General features: G+C 42.6%; 1 protein-coding gene across 1 annotated transcript in view; it reads right to left on the bottom strand.

Annotated features, from left to right (window-relative positions):
* Positions 1–3,136: 3,136 nt before the first annotated feature.
* Positions 3,137–19,311, bottom strand: part of C2H9orf152 (chromosome 2 C9orf152 homolog) — a 54,138-nt gene continuing 37,963 nt past the window's right edge. Inside the window, exon 2 of the mRNA XM_029588423.1 lies at positions 3,137–5,763. Within this exon, the coding sequence (XP_029444283.1) occupies positions 5,195–5,763 (569 nt within the window). The 3' untranslated portion in view covers positions 3,137–5,194. The remainder of the gene's footprint in view (positions 5,764–19,311) is intronic.

The following is a 19,311-nucleotide window of genomic DNA, read 5'->3' as shown; positions in this document are numbered from 1 at the left end:
AAGCACGCAAGTTCTCCACATCCCTGTCTTACATACGGATCTGGAGAGTATTCGAGGCCTGGTGTGAGGACTGTGGGACTCTCCCGCAGACAACTAAATTTCCCATGATCCTGGAGTTCCTGCAGGACGGTATGAAGAAGGTCCTGCAGGAACTCCCTCAAGGTCCAAGTTGCCGAGCTGGCCTGCTTCAGAGCCGAAGTGGATGGTATCAAGCTATCAATGCATCCAGATGTGTCCCGCTTCCTGAAAGGGGTTAAACAACTCCGACCACCCCTAAAGTGGCCGGTGCCTCTATGGAATCTCAATCTAGTAATAGACTTCCTAGCGGGGGCTTCCTTCAGACCAACACGTGGTCTGTCACTACGTCTCTTAACATTGAAGATGGCATTCTTGGTGGCAATATGTTCAGCTCGTTGCAGGTCCGAACTTCAGGCACTATCCTGAACCGTTCCTTAGCTTCACGCCTGGAACCATACAACTGTGCGCTGTCCCCTCCTTCTTACTGAAAGTGGTTTCCCAATTTCACTTGAACCAAACCATCTCGTTACCATCTCCAGATGAACATAAGGACTCTGAAGACTCACGCCTTAGTTACCAGCTAAACACTGGCAGACTCCTAGTCCAATACCTGGAAAGATTGGAACCTGTGTGCAAAAAGGACCACCTGTTCGTTCTTTACAGTGGGAAGAAACAAGGGGAAGCGGCCTCACCAGCAACCATAGTCCGCTGGATCAAAGAAGTAATCAAGGCGGCCTACACAGAGGCAGGAAAGCCCTTACCTCTACAAGTTAAGGCTCATTCTACGAGGGCCCAGGCAATATCCTGGGTGGAAACCAAACTGCTGTCAACTGCCGAGCTCTGTCGAGCGGCGACGTGGTCCTCCATACACACCTTTTCTAGGTTCTACCGCCTGGAAGTTCAGGCCCTGGGAGGTCACAGCCTTTGTAAGGGCAGTACTAAGTGGGCCACGGGCAGCCTCCCACCCTGACAGGGAGTAGCTTTTGCACATCCCATTGGTCCTAAGTCCATCTGGCTACACACTAGGAAATGGAGAAATTACTTACTTGATAATTTTGTTTTCCTTAGTGTAAACAGATGGACTCAGCATGCCGCCCACGGCTGCCCCAGAAAACAAGAACCTCGGATAACAAACCTCGAGATTAAGCAAATACGGGTAAGCCATGGCCTACCCCTAGTTAAAGTTACCTATAGTTGGTCTGGTGTTGGCGTTAATTGGTCGAATACACTTTCAGTCCCCAGTTGAAAATCAGTTGAACTAGTTCAAGTTTAATCAAGTTATTTAAACAAACATATATCCACAATGGCTTTTCGAGGAAAATACTGAAGAGCTAAGCTTACTGCACGGGTATATGTAGAGTGACGTCTGCTTTGAAATCTGACTCCGTCTCCCATCTGCTATCAGGAGAGCACAATACCTATTGGTCCCGAGTCCATCTGTCTACACTAAGGAAAACAAAATTATCAGGTAAGTAATTTTTCCAGTTTGCAGTATTTATTAATAAAGGAAACAGAATACCTATTGATTTCCAAGGAGGAAAAACAGAATATCTTGTAGATTTACAGTTAAATGTTATGGGGTTCACTGGATTAATGTGTCTACACTTTAAAACATTTATAAATATAACTCAGTATTACAACTGATGACTCCATGACACCTGGGATAGACTGGTGTAGTTCTGGTTTTTTTTTCCTAATGCATGCATGGAGATTCAGCTCTAACTGGCCAATACAGTACAGTGTGCTCCGGCGGTGCACACTGTTAACCCGCAATTGGTCGCACGTTTTCGACACGCTAGCTTTACCCCTTATTCAGTAAGGGGAAAACGCGCATCCAACCCCCCGAAACTAATAGCGCCCGCAACATGCAAATGCATGTTGATGGCCCTATTAATTATTCCCGTGCGATTCAGTAAGTAAAATGTGCAGCCAAGCCGCACATTTTACTTTCAGAAATTAGCGCCTAATTTCTGCCTGCACCGGGAAAAGTGTACAGAAAAGCAGTAAAAACTGCTTTTCTGTACACCCTCCGACTTAATATCATGGCGATATTAAGTTGGAGGTCCCAAAAGTAAAAAATAATTAAAAATAAAAAAAAAATAGAAATTTAAAATCAGCTCGCGGGTTGAAAACTGGACGCTCAGTTTTGCCGGCGACCGGTTTCCGAACCCGTGGCTGTCAACAGGTTTGAGAACCGACGCCGGCAAAATTGAGCGTCGGCTGTCAAACTCGCTGACAGCCGCCGCTCCTGTCAAAAAAAGAGGCGCTAGGGACGCGCTAGTGTCCCTAGCGCCTCTTTTTACCGCAAGCCCTCATTTAAATACTGAATCGCGCACACAGGAGAGCGGGTGCTCGCCTGCTCTCCCGCGACTTTTACTGAATCGGCCTGTAAGCTCCCTAAGAAGAGCAGGCCTATTTTGGACAGCTATGAACTGATTCCATCTAGTGGTAGGATTGGTCATGAATACAAGCTTAATTCTCACTTTAAAAGGGAACTAAGAAGAATCAGTGATAAGAAGTCAAATAAAAGCCTATATTTTCATGCATTTAAATGGGGCAAAACCAGTCTGTCCTAGGTGAATCAAATTCCTCTCATAGCCATATATGTCTGTTTCTTGGCTCTACAACATTTTTGGTTGGTACATGTTCTTTAATCTCTTTTCCCCTTTGTCCTCATATACTGTATTTCTTGTGTTTTTACAGTTCTATTCTTTAAGTCTATTTCCCTAAGTCCACCTTTCCTTTGATCCTGCTGAACTCACGCTGAGCCTGTTTCATTGTGAATCCTGCATGAGACCCCAGTTTGCTTATTTATTAGGAGAGGGATTTTAAAAATGTTGAACCCAAAAATCTCCTCAGGAATAAAATATAATATAAATCAGAACAATTTCAGATAAAAAAAAGAAATGACCTAAAAAAACGTCATCATGCTGCTGCTTTAATTTTCCTGTTTTCCACTAACCAAGTTCTACTGAATTGTTTCCTGGATACCGTATTATCTTTAGAATCATTGGTAATAAGTAAGTGCTGTGTGCTTTGCTACACTATAGTTCAAAAGTGTTTATGCTTTATGCAAATATTGCTAGAATTCAAATGTACAAATTCATCATGCTGTGTGTACTGTGTACAACCACTGTTTAATAGGAAATATTCTCCTTGAACAATACAGACAACTAAAACAGGCTACCAACATCAAAATATCAAAGAAATGAGTGGGTGATGGCATTTATTGTGCTAGAACAGATTCCCATGCCATTGCTTAGCAGACTAGGGCTAGCTGTTACCACAATTAAATTTCAGGGTATGAATTACCAGAAGTGTTTACTTGATCAAACTCTTAAATACCATGGGCTCAAATATGTGAAAATTCCAGACTTGGGAATTTTGCAGCATCAAGAATAATATACGTGTGACTGTAGTGGATTATTTTTGGATTTTTTTGTTTGTTTCAAAGCCATTTATATGGGCTGAAAATTACTGCCTTCAGCTTGTAGAGCCATTTCCAGAAAATAAGCTGTATAGCTTGTATTTCAAGTCTATGTGTGCTATTTTCCATAGAAAATATACCCACACAAAAAGCAAGTACAAAAGTCCATGGGTATGTTGTATCCATGGCAAGTATAAGAGAAGGGCAAAACAACAAAGTGCACTAAATAGGTCCTTGAAATCAAACTAGAAACACAAAAGGTGCCTGAAGTGTTTTTGGTGGTGCCTTTTGTGTTTCAAGTATAAGAGAAGTACATGTGTATGTTGTCTTTGAAACTTGCCCATGGACTATTTTCTGAATGTGGACAATTTGAAAATGTTCTCCCTCTCCTCCATCTAATAAAGTGTAGGATTTCTTTCCACATGCATTTTAGAACCTGAAGCTTGACCTGATTCAAGGACTAAAATTGCCAATCAGTTTTAGTCCATCCAGTGTGTCCAATGCCAGTAATTCCTAGAATATTCAAATTACAAGGTTTCTGCAGGTATAATATCTCCTGTTTGGATTAGTTTTGTGCATGCCATGACTGGAATGGACCTTTCTCATAAACCAGGGCAGTTTGGATACGATCTCAAACGTTCAAAATTATTATTAGTACTCTTCTTAATACTTAAATTGTCCCAAAGAGAGCCTGCCTCCTTCTGGAGTTCATAGGATATAATAAGTGTAGGCAACGTATCACGTTGCGCCGGAAGGTTCAGTTTAATCAGTGGTGCCCAATACAATTGAAACTCTTGCAGTATTTTTCTGCTACATTTCTTAGTCTCCATTTGATCTTTTGATACTTAAGGATTTTCTCTCTGTACATCATAAAGAATAGTAGCTTGGTACTGACACTTCTATTAGCCATGCTCTTTTTGTATTTTCTTTTTTACTGTTATGCCCTATTTTCTTGCATGAAGCTTTTTATCGGTTGGAATGGAATATCCTAGGTGATCACAACTTCTTTGTTCTTTGTATTTGTTAGAGTTGTGCTCCCATTGTTCTCCTGGTACAGTGATGTTATAGTGTTTACACAGTTTCTAGAAGACAAGCTGTGTCATTTTATTGTATCTTTCTGTATTCAGGCCTTCTGATGTCAGTACGACATGCCCAGCCTTGAGATGTCTAACCATTTCTAGCTCTTGTTTTACAGAATCTGCATTTGTCTATTTTACCATTTTTTTATGCTAGCAGTGAACCATCTTGTTTGTAGTCCACTGTCGTGTGCTGTAATTATCAATCTCTCATCTTTACGTTTGAGATCACCTCTTAGCTATACCTTTGTCAGGTTTTGATCCACGTGTGATTGCTGTAGTAACTCTTTGCCTTTTCCACTATATTTGTGGTTTATCCAATTGTTTTAGCTTGCTTCTAGTCTGATTTTTTAAAGATTTTATTTTTCTTGTTTTGAAAATTCTGTTGCTTCTTTCCCCTTATGTGATTGTAGATTTACTCATTCTTTCTGTTCATTGGAACACTCATCCAAGCTTAAGGATGAAGACTAATTTTGACTGTTCATCTTCGTGCTGAAACACTTTTTAAGTATTTGGATCTGTTGAGGCTGTTACGTGTGTCTGGAGGCCTTCAAAGGCAGCTGTATATGTGTAATCTATTTCTATAATGCCCATACCACCTTTAGCTCTTGGGATGTATAATCTTGGCTTATGTTGGTTTTTATAGATTTCTTTTGTAAATATTGAAGTGTCCTTAGTGTGTTACATATAGCCCAAGCCTTCTTGCAGCTTCTGATATCTTGGGAGTCTTCTTCTGAGGAAACGGGTAGTATTTATTAGACTCTGAAATTAGCTTTGTGGATGGGTGGCTTGCCCAAGCTATTGGTGTTATCGATTTGAGAGATTTTCTTTTAATTCTTGGAAAAGTGATTTGACTTTCCTCAGTGGAATTATTTAACAATCTACTTGAATCTACAAGTTCAGTTTTTTCCTCTTGAGATGGTTCACTTGGCACTGCAGATTTGTCATATGGCATATGGACATTTTCCATGTAAGACAGTCTTTCATTGCCAAATCTGACTCCTGTGTTCATGTCTGGTTTAGCATCATTTGGCATGTTCTGGTAGTCCACTTGCACTAACCGGTGAATGTCTAGGTGAGTATGCCACGGTGCATCACGGTCCTGTGGACTACAATTTCCAGACACGTCCAGGGTTACTCTTCTGACGGGAATATGCGCATTAAATGCTTTTAGTTTCTGCGATCTTTTGTTCAATGCAATTGTGTTTACCAGTGATTCTCTGGGAATTGGATTATTGTTACCTGTAAAGGAAATTGATAATCGTAAGTTATTAAATTATTGCAAAGAAACATTGATATCAAGTTTGCTGAGTTTGTGACAGTTCTTGGCTCATGGTGAGCTGAGAATTTTCATATGAAGCAGCAACCGGGGGATAAGTATGATACCAAACAGTAAAGTTACGCCTGCATGTTTAAACAAACATAAAACCTCCTAGTTTCCAAATAATATAAATTGTTTGAATATTGGGTTGTTGTTATGTGGTTAAATATGCATGTATAACTTTACCTGTTTCAAAATGATGGCATAAAGTTAGCACATTACTGGAATATTGTCAACATGCATACTTTTTGAAAATTTAAATTTTGCACATGGATTCATAACATAATCCTGAAAACCACACTGGAACACCTTTTTTATGAATTTCCACTCTTAATCTTTGGCAGCTGAAAATTCACTTAATTGCATCCAGACAGCCTATTCTCATAACATTGAAAACTGCTCCCTATAGCCATATCTCTCTTTTTTAAAAATCTCCTTCCTTCGATATCAACTGCCTCTGTTTTATTCAGATTGTCCATGCATCAATATGATGGACCACTGATAAGGGTCAGGTTGGCACTGCCTCAGGCCGCTGAGAATCATGATGATGTGTGACAGCGATATCAGTCCCGTCACCAGTAAGACCTGGGTGAGCCCTTGTTTAGTTAGAGAGAGAGAATAGGTTAGAGTAGAGTGCAGCTCCTCCCTTTTAAGGAGTCTGGAATGGCCATCCCCCCTGAAAGTCTATTTAGGAGCTCTCCTGAGTAAGATTTTCAAAGAGTGCAGAGGTGTAGAGAAGTTTAGCTTTTGTTGTTTTGCAGGCTCAGTCAGTAAAAGCAGGTAAGCCCAGCCTGTGTCTGGGACGCCCAGGGGATAAGGAAGACCTAACCTTTATATCCTCAATGAGGAAGGGGGGTGACTGTGACCCGCTGCAAGGAACAGCTCCAGTGTTAAATTAAGTTGTTTGGAGGAAAGATTTTTTTTATAGGGAAATACCTATAGTAGTACCTGAATGTAATCTGCTATGATGTACACTTTGAAGTGCAGAAAGCAAAATATAAAATCTAAATCTAAAATAAATAAAATTGATTTAAAAGATCCAGGAAGAAGTTTGGTTTCCTCTTCCTTTCTACTAGAAGCAAGAGCTGCTTGTTTCAAAGAAGATCCTTTCCATCAATGATCCAGAGAGAGAACTAAAGAGACTATGGAAATATCAAGAGACCCTGAAGATCTGCTAACCGTGAGTAAAGGAAAATAATACCACTGGGGACTCCCAAATGGTGTTCACCACCCTGGGGAGAGAGAGAGGATTTACTCTCTGTGCCATTGACTTTGCTATTTTTATCATCTTGGAAGGGGTTTTGACCATACTAAAGATCCTGCCCATCTGGGAGCTCTACTTCACTTTAAACCAAGAGAGTGAATGTTTTCCCTACCCCTGATACAATTGAGTCCTGCACAGATAGAGGGAAGAGACTGTAAAGGAACTGAAGAGAGATTTCTGTAGTGCTGCAGTTTGAGTTTTGTGACATTCACTAACCAAGTGGCTCCAGAATTTTTATTTCTGCACTCACTGCACCCACATCAGGGACCAATATCCTCTCCAGGGGAAAGAAAGGGAATGTGTAAAGAAGTCAACCCCCTGTCACATCAAGACTGGAAAGATCGCCTTTCTTCCCCCAGTCCACAGAATCACATCTCAGAAAGTGAGGGAGATAGAAGAGCTAGCTGGTGATAGTTCCAGACCCAAAGAGTAACCAATACTTTTGTGTACCCACCTATGCAGGACACGCACACCGGGGTGGAGTTACATAAAACGGCACCCAACGTGGGGCTAGGAGATGTGCCTGGAATGGAATGTGACAATTTGGACTTGAAAACTGCTGCTTTACAACTTTTTGGGCTTTGCTCTGCTTTGAGAAAATCTGAGAAAAAAATCCTCCATAGACAAACATGGACAAAAGAAGGCCTGTCGGGAGGGGTTCAGAGAAGCAAATCCCTCCTGCTACTTACCCAGTAAAGTGACATCAGCACAGGCAGAGCTGATGCAAACCCACCAGGAGCTTAAAGATTAAAGATTATGCTGATATCTGAAGAGGCGGATCCTTTTGCCACCAGGGAAGGAGGGGGAAAGACTGCAGCCATCAGAGGAAGAGGATATTTTCTTACAGTCCCTAGAGCTGGCCCACATGACACAGGAGCAGCAAGATACAGCTTCAGCGTCTATACCTGGGAACAGCTTCAGAGGAATCGTCCTGCAGCAGAGACCCAGGAACTGCAGCTGGAGAGGAAGCATCAGCAGCAGTGGATCAATGAAGAAGAAAGTACAGTGACTGCAGTGAGACAGCCTAGACCGCTAGGCCAGAGCTGCTTTAAAGGGGCAGTGTCCTTTTTGACAACTGATTCATGAATTGAGCTGGATCACAGGAGAGCAGCTTTCTGCTGCTTCCAAAGAAGCTTTGATGCTGCTATAGAAGAGGCTAGTTACAGCAAGATGTTGGGCTGGTAGTGGTGTGTTTGGCTGGCTGCCTGCCTGTCACTGAGATTGGCACTGTATAAGAAGAGAGCGCTGTTGTTGAATGTATATCTTTTCTTTAGTCAACCAATTAATTACATTTAAAAGAACTGCAAAGAGACTGTATTTTATATTTTTGCCTGTGTGTGTGTTTATTTTTAGGTTTCAGGATGCGTTCTGTGGCCACAAATCTTGTTTTGCTGTCATTTTGTGTTACAGGTGATGACCTACCCTGCCACTTAGAAGACTTCAAGAAGCTGCGGGTTTGGTCACCCTTTTGAAGTAATAAGGATTTTGAGTTGTGAAGCTACCTTTTGAAAAAAAATCTGAAAAAAATTGCAAAATTGGATTTCTTTGCAATTTGCTACGTAAAGTAACCTTTTTTCATTTGTAGGTTGGGTGCCAACTGCCTTTCTGGTGCTTTTTGATCTGTTTTAAAAAGCTGCCACAGGAGGTGACATCTGCCATCTAACATTAGTCTTCTCTCCTCAGATATTGGTGGAACCTCTTCCTGGTTCCTTTCCTTGACGCTGATTGGGTCATCTATCTTTCAGCATGGAGGATCAATATAATGGTTCACCTTCAAATTGAAGGTGTAGGTACAGTGCACGGGTGTTAGTAAATGTATTATTTTTACCTTCAGAATGGTAAGAGCATTCTCCAGCACTGGGGGGAAACACTGTCTGGAAGCCAGCAGTGGCAGTGTTGGCCATTTATGTCAATCGGTTTTATTTTCCATCCAAAACTCTGGTGGAATTGTTTTTGGAATGGTTGTCCTAACGTTTTTATTTTGTAGGATGGAGCTGTTTGCCGTGCATGAGAGTGCCTGCACCAGGCGCAGCACCTGTCTGGGAGTGGAGGCCTTGCCCAAGTAGGAATGGAAGCACTGCAGTCCTGGGTTGTTTGTCTGCGTCATGTGTCATTTAACGTTTTCTCTTGCAATGCAATGTTATCTGTACTGTAGTTTGTATTGTAACATCTGTGCAAGAATTACCCATGCTCATCTTATTAACTGAGGGGGGGGGGGGGGGGGAGTCTGATGGGGACACCAGTCCCATTATCTGTAATATCTCGGTGAGCCCTTGTTTAGTTGAAGAGAGAGAATAGGTTAGAGTAGAGGGAGGTTCCATTCAAATGCAGCTCCTCCCTTTGAGGAGTCTGGAATGGATGTCCCGTCCCCCCTAAAAGTCTATACAGGGGCTTTGCTGAGTGAGCTTGAGCGGCAGTCCTTTAGGTTTTCAAAGAGTGCAGAGGTGCAGAGAAGTTAAGCTTTTGTTGTTTTGCAGGCTCAGCCAGTAAATGCAGGCTAGCCCAGCCTGCGGGTTTTGACCAGGATCGGGAGGATTTTCCTTCCAGTCTACTCACTAGCTGGTCGGGATATACCTTCGGGTTGTTTTTAAGAGTTTGGGATTTTTTTGTGGTAGGAGCCTTATGCGACACTTGGGCCTTTCTTGGGCACAGGGATTGGGGAACCCTGTCTCTAGGACGCCCAGGGATAAGGAAAACCTGCCCTTCATACCCTCAATGAGGAAGGGGGTGACAGTGGTCCACTGCAAGGATCAACTCCGGTGTTAAATTCAGTTGTTTCGGGGAAAGAGTTTTTGATTTGGAAGATCCAGGAGGAAGTTTGGTTGCCTCTTCCTTCCTGCTAGAAGCAAGAGAACTGCTTGTTTCAAAGAGAATCCTTTCCATCAAGCATCCAAAGAGAGAACTAAAGAGACTGTGGTAAAATCAAGGCGATCCTGAAGATCTGCTAATCATGAGTAAAGGAAAACACCACCACTGGGGACACCCCAGTGGTGATCGCCACTCTGAGAAGAGAAAGAGGATTTACTCTCCGTGGCATAGACTTTGCTATTTTTATCAGCTTGGAATTGGTTTTGACCATCCTAAAGATCCTGCCCATCTGGGCGCTCTACTTCACTTTAAACCAAGAGAGTAGGATGTTTTCCCTACCCCTGATACAAGTGAGCCCTGCACAGATAGAGGGAAGAGACTGTAAAGGAATTGAAGAGAGATTTCTGTACTGCTGTGGTTTGAGTTTTGTGACATTCACCATCGGTAACCGGGGTGGAGTTATAGATGGATGTGGCCAAAAATGTTAAACACTGAGGGGTAGATTTTCAAAAAACGCAAATAGGCATCAGGCGCAAATAGGCATCAGGCGCCAGCAAAAGTACGCTGGATTTTAGTGGATACGCGCGGAGCCGCGCGTATCCACTAAAATCCTGGATCGGCGCGCGCAAGGCTATGAATTCTGTATAGCCGGCGCGCGCCGAGCCGCGCAGCCTACCCCCGTTCCCTCCAAGGCCGCTCCGAAATCGGAGCGGCCTTGGAGGGAATCCTCTAACGCCCTCCCCTCACCTTCCCCTCCCTTCCTCTACCTAACCCACCCGCACGGCCCTGTCTACACCCCCCCTTACCTTTCTCCGGGGATTTACGCCTCCCGGAGGGAGAAGTAAATCCCCGCGCGCCAGCGGGCCTGTTGCGCGCCGGGACGCGACCTGGGGGCGGGTACGGAGGGCGCGGCCACGCCCCCGGACCGCCCCGGGCTGTAGCCACGCCCCCATACCCGCCCCCAAAACGCTGCCGACACGCCCCCTAAACGCCGTGACGACCGGGCCCGCCCCCAACACGCCCCCCTCGGAGAACCCCGGGACTTACGCGAGTCCCGGGGCTCTGTGCGCGCCGGTAGGCCTATGTAAAATAGGCTCACCGGCGCGCAGGGCCCTGCTCGCCTAAATCCACCCGGTTTTGGGCAGATTTAGGCGAGCAGGGCTCTGAAAATCCGCCCCTCTATTCTCAGGTCAGGTCTTCTGCTGCCTGGATCATCCAGGGCTGGGAGTCCCAGTTATCATGCAATGGAGATATCCAGTGGCCATATTTAAGGCAGGGTTCTGGAAGGAGCCCTGGGGCATAGCTCCTGGCTGAGGACCATGGGTGCAGTGACTGGGCTAAGTGAGGTGGAAGGGAACAGTATCCTCCTCAGGGGAAACACAAGGGTCAAAATTAGAGTGCTCATACATCATGGCTACTATTGCCGAATAAGAAGCCCCATGGAGGGGTCAGGCCAATGGGACATTTAGCCCAGCATCCTGTCTCTGACAGTGGCAAACTGCCACTCAGCAGATCCTAATGAGATCCATTCCCTGTTGCTTAACATTGAGTCTACTTGGCTAATAGTTGTAAGTGGATCTGTTCTCCAGAAACCTGCCCAAACATTTTTTAAAAGCCAGCTACATTACACCCTCCGGCAACAGATTCCACAGTTTAATTGTGTGTTGACTGAAAAAATGCATTCTTACATTTATTTAAAATTTGCTACCAATTAATTTCAGGGAGTGTCGTCTAGTCCTAGTATTATTTGAAAAGGTAAATAACTATTCCCTGTTAACCTGTTCCACACTGTTCATGATTACAAAGCTTTCTGCCGTATCCCTTTTCAGTTTTCTGTTCTCCAAGCTAGAGAGGCTTAACCTGTTTAGCTTTTCTTCATAAGGGAGCTATTCCTTCCTTTTATCATTTTTGTTGCCCTTCTCTGTACTTTCTTCTAGTTGTGCTATATTTTTTTGTGATGAGGCACCTTAACTGCACACATTACATATAAGGTGTGGTCATACCATAGGTTTATACAGAGGAATTACGATATTCTCATATTTATTCTTTATTCCTTTCTGATTATTTCCTCTCGTTTTATTTGCTTTTCTGACAGCTGCTGCACACTGAGCAGAAGCTTTCAGTGTTCTGTCCAAAATGACTCCAAGATACCTTTCCTGAATTGTGACTCCTAATATGGAACCCGGCATGGTGTATGTATGTCTGGGATTTGTTTTTCCCTATGTGCATCACTTTACATTTGCCTGCAATAATCTGATCTGCCATTTAGATGCTCAGTTCTGCAGTGTGCTCATGTTTTAACTACTTTGAATAATTTTGTGACATCTGCAGAATTGACAGCACTCTTTGCTCCCTTTTCCAATTCATTTATGAGTAAGTTAAACACTGGTCCCAATACAGATCCCTGGGGTGATCTGCTATTCACTGCTGTCCATTGGGAAAACTGTCCATTCAGTCCTACTCTTTGTTTCCCGTCCTTTAACCAGCTACCAGTCGACAGGAGGACGTTGCCTCCTATCTCATGACCTTCTAATTTCTTCACAAGTCTCTAATGAGGGACTTTATCAAATGCTTTCTGAAAATTTACTGTTTCAATTGGCTTGCCCTTATCCATGTGGTTATTTACGGCTTGAAAGAATATTGATCCAACTGAGCTAGAAGCCCAAATGGAGCACAAGGAAAGTGCCAAGTTCTCTCTCAAAAAAAAAAGGTTAAACACTAATATTTCAAAAGTCAACTTAAAAACAGAAAGTATTCATTTTGAGGCCAATATTCAATAGCTGTTTAATGGATAAGTTATCTGGCTAAAGTTAGCCGGATTACATGTCCTATATATTCAACTTGATATATATCTCACTGAATATACTAACCTAAAGTTAGTTATCTGGCTACATTTGAATACAGTCAGGTAAGTTTCTTAGTTATCTAGCCATGTGTGGCTGGATAATGTGCTACTTGATTGGATATCTTTAAAAGTAGCACTGTCATAAGCAAACGAAACAAAAGAAATAAAAGGACCAGTGGGCCAATCACTTCCCTCCCCCACAAAACATTATACAAAGGCCCTGTCAGCCTGTGCTATCCTTAGGCCCCCAAATCTGTTTTAAGCCTGGAGAAGTGCCTGGCATTGTGTGCTGGGCCCCCCTGTTCCGGTTTTTGCTAAATAGAATAAGGCCTGCGCCCCCCTTCCCCCTACCCACCCACAGGGAAGATAAGTGGTGCCGTCCCCCCCCCCCCTTTCCCACTCACCCTCCCCATCTCCCCCTATACCTTATTTTTCCTGCTGGGAGCAGTGTGAGTTTATGTTCAAGCCTACGTTTCCAGCACTGGCTCTGTCAGAACAGTGATGGGAGCAGAGCAGTGGGTCCCCTCCCTCCCAGCCATCAGGGGGAATGAGGGGGGAGGGGGCCAGCGCCACATTTAGATGGATATAACCTGTTATCCATTTAAATGGCTTTTAAGTGTGGACTTTTTTTGCTTCTTTATTTTTTACCTGAAATATTTCATTTTCTTTTTTTTTTTGGCCTCAGTAGGCACCAGGACTGTACTTACTGTAATTGATCTTTATCTTGATACACGACAGTGATCGCTCTACCAACTGTTGCCTCTAGTTTTTAGAATTCTTTGCCATTTGGGTCCAGATTCCATGAGTGACTTGGTTAACAGTTAACCCGAAGCAAACCACCATCTGCCCAGTATAGCATGCACAGGATTATGGTTGTCAGGGTTTGCCCATTTATCCCAAGAAGTCATTTCCCTAGAGCTAGTTCTGAGTTTACAGAGCCCTTCAGTAGCAGTCGGTGTCAGGCACTTGCCCTTAACTATCCCAGAATCTCGGAGTTTTGCACAGACTAACTTCCCAAACTCGTTGCTGAGGAACTGACAAAAGTCAAAACTTTAATTAACATTACTGCCTTTGTCTCAGCAATGCCACCTGTCTCCAGGTGGCATTGCATTTGAGAGTGGGATTGCATTTGGGAGTTAAACCAAATCCAGGCTAGTGCAATGTAGAAGTGAAACAGGCCCTTGCTGATTTCTCAGAGGACCCAGATATTTAGAAGTTGTTTTATAAAATCCCATTTTAACAGTATTGGTAAAAGATGCCTAAGAAATTCAAAATATGCTAGCTACTGTCTTAGAAAGGCACTCAATGTTTTTTCTCTAGCAATTTTGTAGCATGCAGTTAGGAATTACTGGGCACTAATTACAGTATGTACTTTAAAGACTGAGCCACACCAGAGTGCTGTTTGCTTTGTAAGAACTGCATGTTAACCTTACCACAGGCCGATACAGTAAAGGTTGCGGGCGAGCGCACAGGCCACTCTCCTGTGTGCACGATTTAGTATTCAAATGAGGGCCCGTGGTAAAAAGAGGCCTTTTTTGACAGGAGCGGCGGCTGTCAGCGAGTTTGACAGCCGACGCTCAATTTTGCCGGCGTCGGTTGTCAAACCCGCTGACAGCCATGGGTTCGGAAACCGGACGCAACCTGCGAGCCGCGGGCTGATTTTAAATTTTTATTTTTTGTTATTTTTAATTATTTTTTACTTTTGGGACTGCCAACTTAATATCGCCATGATATTAAGTCGGAGGGTGCACAGAAAAGCAGTTTTTCTGTGCACTTTCCCGGTGCTGGCAGAAATTAACACCTACCTTTGGGTAGGCGCTAATTTCTGAAAGTAAAATGTGCGGCTTGGCTGCACGTTTTACTTACTGAATCGCGCGGGAATAACTAATAGGGCCATCAACATGCATTTGCATGTTGCGGGCGCTGTTAGTTTCGGGGGGGTTGGCTGCGCGTTTTCGACACGCTATTACCCCTTACTGAATAAGGGGTAAAGCTAGCGCGTCGAAAACACGCGTCCAAACGCGGGTTAACAGTGCACTCTGAACTGTATCAGCCTGACATTTTTGCTGCCCATTGTTCTTGGGGCTGACTGTATGGCGCAGGGGCAGTACTGTTGCTGGTACATGGCCATTCCCATGATTGGGCCTGTCACCCTAGGCTAAAAGCAGAATTAGGAAGAAAATACTTGTCTTCCATTTAAGGTGCTCTTCAGCCTTTATATATTGAGAACATTAAATGTACCAAGACAGGCTTAAGATATCACCAGTGCTGGAGCCAAGCTTTTCAAGTCACTGGAGAATTGCACAGTGCAGCTCCTCATCTGTCTTCCTCACAGTTGCATACAACTGACTAATGATTGTTTAAAACTGCCATAGGTGGACTGTGTTTCCATCAGGGGCATTCTGAAGCCTTTTTTTTTCTCCCTTATTATTATGATTCACATGGTGGAGTTTGAATATCAAAACGAGGGGTGTTGAATTTTTGTTGAAGTGTTTTGCATATTTTAGTTTTGTTTGTTGTACACTTCATTGCCTTGCAAGTTGTTGTTTAGGCGTAAGACATCATCAGTGCTGGAGCCAAGGTTTTAAGTTACTGGAGAAAGGCACGATGCAGTTCCCTCTCTGTCTTTCTCACAGTTGCATTTCACTGATATAAACTACCAAAGGCTAAGAGCTAATATATCTGACATTTATTTATTTATTATTTTTATATGCCGACATTTGATCTCAATTGAGATATCACACCGGTTTCCATTCATTGGGAATTTCAGTCCAAGAGGTAGTAATATTGCATTGATGCACTGCTGAAGTGTATGTAACCAATTACATGGGATGGTGTGTGACTTCATTCCAGATGACTACAATATGCAGTCTTATGTCTCTACATTCTTAGGGTCAATTTGAATGATCATTTTCAAAATGAAATTCAAATGAATAATAATTTTTTTTTTAGTATTGAATTGTTGGTCCAGCATTTTCCTCTTCCTCTGGGCTTCCAGCTCAGTCTGAACCAGCATCAAATCTGGCCAATAATTGCTTTTGGGGACCAGGAATATTAACCCCTCTTGGGCAATCTAGACTCTCTTTTTATACTTTTTTAGCATTTGGAAATGACCTTCTTGGACAGTTTAGGCAATGTTTTTTACTCTTGACACACGATTAAGGGTGGTTTTGTTACATATTTTAATTAGTCAATATTATATCAATTTAGAATATACTGTATTTTGATGGCATAATTATTTCTAAAATTCTAGTACGTGATTAGTGAATTTCATGATATTTTTATAATGTAATCTTATGCTTAAATTTCTGATATAGTGTTATAGAACCTCATGAGCCTATTATATCTCACTGGATTGCACTTGGTATTGTAATGTTTTCTCAGTAATCATGAGATATGGATTAATTTTATTGCAATTCACCTTGAATTGATGTCAGAAAGACATGTTATACATTTTAAATTAAATTAATTCTGTCAGGCTGTAGCATCATGAGCTTTCATTGTGTTGAGGGATGGGAGTTATATGGATGGGGGATGGGCAGGTGAGGAATTGGGTGGACTAAGTGCATTGTTTTTATTTGGGATGTTATTTGTATACTGTAGACAATTTTTTCTGTGTTAGGAAGTTTTAGTGCTATGTAACTCGCTCTGGACTGAAAGGGTAGTCTAACTAAATAAATACATTTGCAACTACCAAGGGTTTATAACCTCCCACCTTGCCTAGCCATTAGAGGAATCACAGACCATGGCTTCCTCTGGAACCTGGCATGCATGCACCTTAAGTTTGGTCAGTAGGTGTCACTATTGCACTATGGCAAAAGCTCCCTCACTTCAAGAGTTGTGAATGCTGCTTCTGCAGCATCCCCAGCCCCTACTGATCGAGGGAATGGAAAACCTGATCCAGGAATCGAACTGAGATCTTCCATATGGCAGTGCACAGTACTGTGACTGAGCCACCGGTCTAGCTGAAAATGCATAATATTAACTACTAGCTTGTGAAGAGATGGTAAAATATTTATGACTATAACCAGATTTAAGTACTGGGAAAAAGACTACAGTGAGCCTGCAAGTCAGTTTGCTTGCACAATTTTGAATTAGTGCATCTTCTTGCCAAGGATTTAACTTCTGTGACTTCTGGAAGGGAAAATGATCCAGAGGGAAAAAATAGAAGCAGATCTTACATCTAAGGCACAGTAGGATATTTGTTCAGAAGAGCTAACAAAAAGAATAAATAAATAAATAAAAGGCTCAGGCAAAGGTCCCATTGTGCTTTATGTACAGTTTTTTGCTTGTACAAGCCTAACATAGTAAATGACTACAGAAAAAGATCAGGTATTCCTGTCTACATTTTTAACTTTTCAACAACATCCAAAGCCTCTTTTATAAAATAAAAGTAAGATGAAATATGTTAAATTATTTGATAAAGATCTAGGAAAGCACCTTTACTCGAGGCATGGGGTTAATATAAAGTACCTAGTACACGTGGCAGTTTTTTCTGCACTTTGGAAATGATCCAGGGTACAGTCATCAAATAAATGGTTCTTTGTTGCACCGATTCCACACACCTCCGTTTTTCTCCTACATGCTGAACAGATAACTATTAAGAGCCAGGAGTGGGGGAAGTCATAAATGCATAACACAGACAGATCCTCACCAAATACAGAATAAAGAGACCATAAAGGATAAATAGAAACATGCAAGCAAATACAGAACTGATAACCTCAATAAGCCAGACTCTTCATGCAGAGCAACAATGGAAAAACAGAAGCATTAACATTTCTCATACAACATCAAATAAAATCAAGAAATATAAATAATAATAATACAAGTATTCTAATAAAAAGAATAAATATTTCAAAACAATTGATGAATAGAATAATCCAATAACTAAAAACACATATACCATTTTTTAAAAATTTCCCTAACACCAATAAAATATTTCAAATGGGGGGGGGGGGGGGGATTTACATCACTAAGTGAATTACCTGATTGTTTGTGTATTGGTAAAATTTTGGTTCACATGAAAGATTTCTTTTTGTGATTTTTTTATGATTATTTTGTTTGTTGTTGATGCTAATAAAGATATTTAAACTCAAATATTTCAAAACAGCAGACACATCAAATAACACAAAATAATTAAAACTGATAAGGATAAAATAAATCCCTCTTTCAGTACCTGAGAACTTTTGAGTCACACTAACATTGTTGTGGATTATTGGGGGAAGGTGGGCGCACGGACTTTCTCCTCTCTAATATACACACATTCATTCTCTCTCTTACGTATACATGCTCTCTCTCACACACAACACACACACACACACACACACATATACTCTCTCACAGATGCTCACATATGCTCTCATGCATACACACACACAGTCATACATGTTTACGCTCTCACTCGGGTTGCTTTGTCCTCTTTATTTGGCCATGGGCTGCTTGAGCTCTGCAGGTGGATGGGCCTCTCACTTTCTTTGGCTGCCGGCAGCACTGAGTCCTTTCTTTTAGCCACCTACTGGGCCTCTCCTCTTGGGCAGCCAGAGGGTATGAGGTTGAGTTCAACTAGCCTGGCCACTGCAACCTTTTGGCCACTGGTGGGTTAGGATCCACCAGTGGCCTGCAGCTTCTCATTTTTGGCCGCTGGCAGGTTGGGCTCTGCTGGTGGCCCTATGGTCTTTCTTTTTCTTTGTTGGCTACTGAGCTTCAACTGTTTGGTGCTGGACTTCTTCTTAAGCTTGGTCTGCTGTGTGCTGGGCTGCCACCCCTTCTGAGATGCTGCCTGTACAAGTGCATGGCTTGCTTAGTGGGTTCTGCCAGCCATGACTGTATCCCAGCATGTTTCAATACAGAGAGAACCTTTAGAGTCCTCTGGCTGAGTACCATAGACTGTGTTTCCTCCAGAACTCGGCAAACACATATGCATATCCTCTCTCCCCTCACATCATCTACACATAAACAAAACAGAGTTTATGGTCTGCATAGGGTTTTTATTTACTTTCTCTGTTTACTAATAGTACTGCAGTAGTCCCCTTGATTTGTATGCTATCTCTGCAATTGTTTCCGTTACCTAAATCTAGAACCCCTCACCTTTGGGAGAGAGCCATAATCAGCACCAGCAGAGATGTGCTAGGAATTATTCAGAAAGGAATGGCGAATAAATAATTTAATGCCTGTGTATAGGTCTATGGTGCAATCACACCTTGAGTATTGTGTGCATTTCTGTTTGCCTCATCTCAGAAAACATATAGCAGAGTTAGAAAAAGTACAGAGAAGAGCAACAGAAATGTAAAGGGGATGGATCAGCTCCTTCTTGAAGAAAGGCTAAACAGATTAGGGCTCTTCTGTTGGGAAAAAAGAGACAGTATAGTTCTGGGGGAATTTTGCGCTACTGCGGAGCAGAGATTAGTTATGTAGTTATGCAGATTCTGCGCAGAAATCGGCAGGCCCCAGTGTGCCATGAGCAGAGGCCATCCCGCTCGCAGCATGCCAGGGCCTGTACCTCCTTTGCCGTGAGCAGGATGGGCCCCGCTTGAGGCGAAGATGGAGCAGGCC

This window comes from Rhinatrema bivittatum, chromosome 2 (assembly GCF_901001135.1).
Source record: "Rhinatrema bivittatum chromosome 2, aRhiBiv1.1, whole genome shotgun sequence".
Classification (NCBI taxonomy): domain Eukaryota; kingdom Metazoa; phylum Chordata; class Amphibia; order Gymnophiona; family Rhinatrematidae; genus Rhinatrema; species Rhinatrema bivittatum.
Note: the sequence above shows the minus strand (reverse complement) of the source record. Positions and strands in the feature narration are given on the sequence as shown.